Source organism: Acanthochromis polyacanthus, chromosome 18, assembly GCF_021347895.1.
Source record: "Acanthochromis polyacanthus isolate Apoly-LR-REF ecotype Palm Island chromosome 18, KAUST_Apoly_ChrSc, whole genome shotgun sequence".
In the NCBI taxonomy this organism is placed as follows: domain Eukaryota; kingdom Metazoa; phylum Chordata; class Actinopteri; family Pomacentridae; genus Acanthochromis; species Acanthochromis polyacanthus.
In genome coordinates this window covers 19,530,684-19,538,492 of record NC_067130.1, presented here as the reverse complement: position 1 = coordinate 19,538,492, position 7,809 = coordinate 19,530,684, and the positions used below count along the sequence as shown (strand labels likewise).

At 38.7% G+C, this 7,809-nt stretch overlaps 1 protein-coding gene across 2 annotated transcripts; it reads left to right on the top strand.

Annotated features, from left to right (window-relative positions):
• Positions 1-422: 422 nt before the first annotated feature.
• Positions 423-7,556, top strand: LOC110970184 (cyclin-dependent kinase 2-associated protein 1). 2 transcript variants are annotated; one of them, XM_022220414.2, is made up of 4 exons: positions 423-554; positions 2,872-2,972; positions 6,704-6,830; positions 6,920-7,556. In XM_022220414.2, exons 1-4 carry the CDS (start codon positions 521-523, stop codon positions 6,985-6,987), a joined length of 330 nt encoding a protein of 109 aa, XP_022076106.1. In that variant the 5' UTR covers positions 423-520; the 3' UTR covers positions 6,988-7,556. The 2 variants fall into 2 exon arrangements, with proteins under 2 accessions (XP_022076106.1, XP_022076105.1); XM_022220413.2 differs by lacking the exon at positions 423-554 and adding an exon at positions 912-1,079.
• Positions 7,557-7,809: the final 253 nt, after the last annotated feature.

The following is a 7,809-nucleotide window of genomic DNA, read 5'->3' as shown; positions in this document are numbered from 1 at the left end:
AATATACAACATAATATATTATGTAGCATAGAAAGCATCTATGATAGATAATGGAAAGACTTATTGCAAAACATGAGGGGTTACTAATAAACTGGTGACTGAAGATTAACATTTTTTTTGCTTGCAACATAATTCCATGTGTGTTATTTTATAGTTTTGATGACTTCACTATTGATTTACAATGTATAGAATAATTAACTGACTGAGAAGGTGTGTCCAAACTTTTGACTGCTAGTCTACATTCATCCTTTATTGCATTTAAAGTGATTAAAAACACACCCAGCTCCTGTCCCTCCACTCTTTCTGCCCCATGTGCTCCTTTGTTGGGGGCCCCTGCCTCTCAGGGGTCCAGGTTCTGACACTGAGAGCCAGGATTGGGCCAAATCTTGCCCCTGAGTGTCCAACCATGTGGCCTGATGGGAAATAAAGAGTCTCCTCCTGGAGCTCATTTTAAATGGAAGAAGAGCACATGAATGAGAAGATCTGGTTGTACTTTTAATATCTGAGCTAAACATCACATATGAGCATGGATGCGCCTCCACAGACAAAGATAGGTTTGTACAAACTGTTATATTTCACTTAAACAAAAGCTTTTTATTGTACAAAGTCAGCTGTGTTAAAATAAAGTTTAACCTCAAATGATATAAATTCTCATTAAGTTGCTTATTCTACTTTAAAACTTCACTTTTTTGAGTGTTTTAATGCGATGTAAAAATATCACTTTTAAATCTGTAAACTACAGTAAAGCGGCGCTTTGTGTTTTTTCCCCAGTGTGTAAAAGTGCAGTGTGTGGTGATAAACGTGTTAAAGTGTGTGTATTTGTTGTGTTTCTGCTCTAAATGAGCTTTCTAAGTGTTTCCTGATGAGCCGCAGTGATAGTAGCTCTGGTACAAAGCACAGTGGGTGTCAATATAAAGTGACGGCCATATTTGCCGGTGCCGCTGTTGTAAACAAAAAGTGAGAGACAGACGCTTCACTGAATTTCGGGTCATTTTTATTTCTTTAATTTACAATGTCTTTGGGAATGTCTTACAAACCCAACGTCCATCAGCACATTCCGGGAACTTCTGGGAACCAGGGTAAGGAGAAAACGTGGCCGAAAACACAAGTCTCCGGCGGTTAAATCGACTGTTAAATTCGGGGTCTCGGAGAATACCTGGAGAAAGACCGTGTCTGTAGTTTTTGTCCAGTTATATATATAGGGTCAGATCCTGGGAGCTAGGCTAATTCATATCCGCCATTATTACTAATGTAAAAGAGCGCCATCCGTGCGCCGAGGCGGCGGACAAACACGGCGGGGATGAGCAGCGAGGCGGCGGCGGTGTCGAAAATGAGCCTCTCCGTCGTCCGGGGGTCGCGGTCCCGCCGGGTAGGAGCCGTTACACGGTGACAAAAATCTATCACTTATGTCTTCTTGAGCCAGCCTTGTTCCGTTTCCTCCATGATGCTCCTCGGTCGGAGCTGCCGAGTGATCTGCCTCTCAGGGTTTCTGTCTCTTCGAGGACATCTGGCGGCGAAGAGGAGGCACTGCAGCCGAACAAAGCGGAGGGGAGGCTGGAGTACTGCTGCGTTCTGTAGTAAAAATACTCACACTTCTGTGTAGAAATACTGTTTTTAGTAAGACTTCTGAAGGACAAGATGTTACTTTAAGGGGAGTCACTCCAGTGAATGTGTTTGAATTTTAACTCGTAGTTAACATCATGAAACTGACAGAAAAACAGTGACTTCTTTGTGTGGCACGTTGTTGTGTTTATATCTAGGTATAGGTAGTACTGACTAAAAATGGCCACATTTGCAATCATTTCCAGAACAGAAATCTGAACATTAGATAAAACCAGTTTTAAAAGTCTTGATACTGGCAACAGCAAGAAAATATAAATTCTGTGAGAACCTTCAGAATATAGATAAACAGGCTTTAACTGTATGTATTTTGGCTGTGATCTTTGTAGTGGTTTTGTGTCTTTTTGTAGTAATTTTGTCTTTTTCTAGTTGTTTTCGTCTGTTTTTCTCTCTGTTGGTGATTTTTCATCTTCATCTTTCATCTTGTTTTAATTATTTTCTATCTCTTTGTGGTAATTTTTTCTCATCATTTTGGCATTATTTGTCTAAATGTGTGTCTATTTGTCTATTTTTGGCCATTTTGTATTTTATTTTGGTTCTTTTGCATCTCTTTGTGGTCACTTCTCATTTTTCTGTGCTTGGTTTTCATCTATTTTAGCGGTTTTCATTACTTTGTATCCGTTTGCTTATGTTTCTCTCTTTATAGTCTTTATCTGTCCCGCTGTGGTTCAACATGACACTTCTTCAGTTGATTCTTTAGACATTTTTTTGTGGTGTAGGTTTTCAAAAAAAAGTGTTTAAATATGCACAAGAGGTACTTTCTGATTAAAAATGCCCTTACTTGCCTTAATTTCAAGAAATCTGAACCAGATAAAACTGAAAATTCTTATTTCATTATGTTGAAATGTTAGAATCACGGGTTTTTAGAATATACTGTCAAAGGTAATATACACTTTTGCCATCTTTTTGGTAGAACATTTTCTATAAATGAGGCTGAGAAAGGTTTATGAACAATCCTCATAATGAAAGCATTCAAAATATGGATAGAAATGTGTTATTAATACTATTTGTTTTGTTGTTAGCTTTTGTTTGGCATTTTGCCTTTGTTTCTGAGACAAATCAAAAATGTGAACAAGGGGGGGCACATGCCCTTACCATAGGGCTTTCGATTTGCCATGATATTCAACGTATGAGTTGTAGATTGCAATAAAACAAGCAGCCAGAAGAAGACTTCTTCTGAGGCTACACAAAATATAATAATTGTCGTCAGCTATCAACCACTGACGTGGATGCTTCTCAATGTGCCCACAGTTGGAAACCTTCAGTCTCCCTCAGCAGCTAATCTGGCCACGTTGCAGTCCTACAGGCCTCTTCTGAGCGACTATGGACCTCCTTCTCTGGGATTCTCACAGGTAAATGTTCACAAGCTGCTATTCTAGTCATCTCATTCTTCTTGCTTCTTCCAACTGAATCACAAGTCAAAGCTGAGTTCTGTTCTTTTGATAACCGTCTGACCCCAACAATCCTGTATCCTACATTTCCCACATTGCATCTCTTCCTTCTCTGCTTTTTCCAGCCACTTCAGTATACAGCTGTAACACAACATTTTTCACAAAACGAGCAGCGATCTGTGAAAATCTTAAAATCGTAAATCTTAAAACTTTTTAAACGAGAGACCAAAATTAAGAGGAAAGTATTAATAACTTCCATTTTACCTTAAGAACATTGCTAGAGTTACTTTATGCAGTTTTGAAAAGCTCCTTTAGAGACACAAAAAAAAAACATTTATCAGTTTTGAATTGGCTGAGTGTTAATATGACTGATCCTAAATGCTACAAAGGTTTCTGTCACACACTTCTCTCATTCTGTAATATAGCAAGGACACCAAGGTCTTATGTTTTGTGTCCCTTCTTTGCGTGTGTGTGTTTTTTTTTAAGAGACTGCACTAAAATGATTAGGGGGGAGGTTATGTTCTTATTTCAGACAGTAGAGGAGGGTCTTTAAAATATCCAAGCCCTAGATTTATATTGAATGCTCTTTTTGGAAATATTCCAATTGATTTCAAATGGTTGTGAAAATACTTCACTGAAAAATATGCCTTACCATTTACATGTCCCAGGTTTAAAAAGGGCTATAGAGACATTCCTGTGTAACTGTTTCCAAGTAAAATGTCAAAACTGTCACAGTCTCCTCTTCTGTTTGTTAAAGGGGGCAACATTTTTTTTAATTTCAACTTTATTTCACTATGTAAAAATAACTGTCGCATTAACACATAGAAAAATATCAGTTGAAGGCTCCAAATTAGATATTAATAACTCTGTTACTTTTTGGTTTAACCTGCCTCTCTGCCCCCAAAATTTTCATACACTCCATAATTTTTGGTCAGTTTCAGAAAAAGAAAACAGATCAGTATCACATTCTAGTATTTTTTTTTGTTGTTGTTGTTTTATTTCTTTGTTTTACCAGGTAGGATCAGTTGAGAACAGTTTCACATGTACAAGGATGACCTGGCAAGAGGCCCCAGGCATGAAGAAACATAAAAAACAAACAATGCAAATAAAGAAAAAGGACACACAAGTGTTTAAACAGAGATGAAAAACAACCTAGATTAATGCTAGCAGTTCATTGGAAGCAGTCAGCATGTGCAGGTGTTCAGCTAGGGTCTGCTGCAGCTTGTGTTTAAACATGTAAAGCGATTGAAGCGGTGACCGTTTCAGAGGTTTTTGGACGCAATTCCAATCGATTGCTGCAGCAAAATGAAAGGATTTCTGGCCAAAGATGGTGCAAACCTTGGGGATAAAGAGTGTTATGAAATCACTGGACCTCGGGTGGTAGTTGTTAGGGGAGGGGTGTCGGAGGTTGGAGAGGTACTGAGGGGTTTTCCCTGATAGGGTCTTGTAGATGAGTAGAAGCCAGTGCTGGTGTAAAGGGAGGACCAACCCACCAGTTGGTAAAATGGTGGCTGGAGAAAGGAGCACCAGTAGCAAGACGGATGGCTGAGTGATAAGACATGAAGCCTGTTAAGGGCTCACTTAGAGGACATTTTATAGATGGCATTGCCGTAGTCAAACATGGGGAGGATGGTCATCTTAGTAAGAGTAAGGAGACTTTATTACGGTAAAGGAACCCCAGTTTAGATTTGACTTTAGCCTGTAGAACACTGATGTGAGAAGTGAAAGAAAGTGAAAAGTCCAGCCGGAGACCAAGGTACTTGTAGGAGTTGAAAAGTTTATTGTTATAACTTCCAGCCATCGTATTGGATTCAGTTGAGGATATGTTGTACAACTCATGTGAGCCAGAGTTTAAACTGTCATATCAATGGTTTATTAAATTCACTTTTGATGGAGTCTCATGTGATATTTCTCCATCACATTTTAAACCTATTACACAGTGAATATTAAACTGAAGTTTCACCTTTAAAAAATTGTATCATAAATCAAATGACAGTTACATATTTTAATAATTATAACAAAACGAAAATCTGGTTTAACTCACTGTGCACCTGCAACCTGGAAGAACCTGCAGAGCAAACAAAAGCTGGATGTATTTTTTATCTTTTGCCGCAATTTTGTGTTTTAATTCAATTTTATCTGATTTTTCTTCCAGCTGCATTTTTTTAGTTGATTTATTTTTTTAAACTTAACTAAATCAAATCAAATCAACTTTATTTATATGGCACTTTTCATACAGTACAGTAACACAAAGTACCTCACAGAGGATAAAAACAAGAACAACACAATATAAAACACTATGAAAAACCCGAAACCTCCCACCCCCCACAAATATACACACAGATACACAATCAACATATACATTCACACACATACGTAGACATACGAACAGACATACATACCCACACACACAAACATACCAACATACACACACCCACATACACCAACTAACTTAACCTTTTATTGTTACTCCACCGAGGAACGTGGTGGAGTTGTGTAACAATCGGTGTACGTTTGTCTGTCTGTCTGTCTGTTAGCAACATTACTCAAAAACAGACTAACAGATTTGAATAAAATTTTCAGGGAAGGTCAGAAATGACACAAGGACCAAGTGATTAGATTTTAGCAGTGATGCGGCTTATAGTCTGGATGCATGGGTTTGGTAAAGATTTCTGGATCATTGAAAGGTAGTGGCACGGCGTCACTGTAACTGTGACAACAAGTAAACAGTACATCAGCTGCCTGCTGACGATCACTTGATTGTGATCCTACTAAAAATCAACCATTGCCAACTTTTCGGGACTTATCCGTTGGAAATCTCACAGTGACTGAGCAGCCTTGACAGAGTAGAGCGCTCTCTGAGTGCTTTTCTTGTTTTTGTGCTATTGTCATCCGAGTTCCTTATTTGTGTGTCTATTTATTTTTTACTGCAGTACATTAAATGAATAAATGACTAGATAGTCATTACAATTTAACAAGAAACCTTTCTCATTGTTATAACAAGCCATCGTTATAACATCAAACTAATGTTTGAATAAGCAATCAGCATGTGGAGAACAGATGAACTGAGACATTTGGCGCGTGTTTATAATATGATACTTCGGTTGAATCTTGGTAAAAGTCTGCTGATCTTGAGCACAGTGGATGATATTGTGATAAACAAGCATGCAGAAATAATTATTTAAAGTGCACGGGGCTGTACAGAACAAAGTCTGACCCTCTGGAAGAAGCATCACTTCTCAGTGATCAGTTGAAGAGGCCCTGAAGGCTCAGTGAATAATTATCATAATATCACACATCATGTTCAAAAACAGCAGAATGTCACCAGGTCTCAACTCAAGCATGAAGCAGAACAAATCATGAGAATGATCAATTGTCCTCAGTTCATCTCTTGTCAGCATTATTACAATAGAAGTTCTGAGTTACAAGCTGAACTGAGGAGGTGCATAATCAGATTAGTAGCTGAGAATATGAACGCAGATGAAGTTCAAGTAATAACAAAATACAACTTACAGGAGAAGAGCCTCTATCACTGGGGGTTTGATCCTCCCAAACCAAACCAAGAGGTGACTTCTGACAGTGTTATAACATGAAACTGGTCTCTTTGTCTTGTCATGTGGCAGCAATGCAGTGATTCTGCACACCAAACGGCTGTATAAAATGTGTTGAAGCCGATTTATCTGTGCTCTCAGGGCTCCACTGGCAGCCAAGTGCCTCAGAACAAATATGCAGAGCTGCTGGCCATCATCGAGGAGCTTGGAAAGGAGATCAGGCCTACGTATGCTGGAAGCAAGAGTGCAATGGAGAGACTGAAAAGAGGTAACACTCGATCAAGGGCAAACCATAATCATCAGAGTCTTAATTAATTCCAAGTTTGTTAATCTAAATGTGTTTGTCTTTCTTCAAAGGGATAATCCACGCCAGAGGGCTGGTGCGTGAATGCTTGGCTGAGACGGAGAGAAATGCAAGGTCCTAGCCACCAACACACATTCCTCCCTGCAACAAGAAGAACTTCATTTCTTGAAAAAAAACAAAACAACTAACTTGCATGGCATTCCCTTTGCGAGGAGGAAGTAAATGAACACAGGATGGAAAAGCAAGCAGCTCCTAGAGAGAATAAAAAAAAAAATTACAGAAACACAAGTCATGAGTCCTGAGAGTTCTGGAGGATCATTTCAATCATGTGTGGGTTATGGGAATTCAGACGGGAGGATATCATGTGTTTTTACGCCCACCTTTTGGGATCTTAGTTCTGACTTCATATTTAAAACATTGGTTTATGCATGCGAACGGGCCCGGGGGTTAACTGTTAGACACTGCATGGCTTGTACAGGGGTAGATGGAGAAGTTTTTTTTGATAGTATTTGGTCTGTTTTTCAGACCCCTATAACACATGACTGACTGAGTGAGGGACAGAGATGTGCCAAATGCATCGGTTCATTCGTGTTGAGGTTGGTTTTGGTATTAAAAAACAAAAAAAGGAAAATGCTGTTACTTGCATCTTTGTATGTATTTATTACTCAGTGTAATAAATTGTATTTTCAATATAGTTGTCATTGTCGTTTATTGTGTTTTATTATTGGCCTTTTTCGTCTCACTGGAACTTCTGCTAGTAAAAGTAACCATTAAAAGAATGTAATAAGTAATGTTTACCTCCGCCAAGGAGGTTATGTGACACCCGGTGTCTGTCTGTCTGTTAGCAAGATAACTCAAAAACGCCTGGGCAGATTCACATGAAATTTTGAAGGGATGTAGACTATGGTAAGAGGAAGAGCTGATTTAATTTTGGTGGCAATAG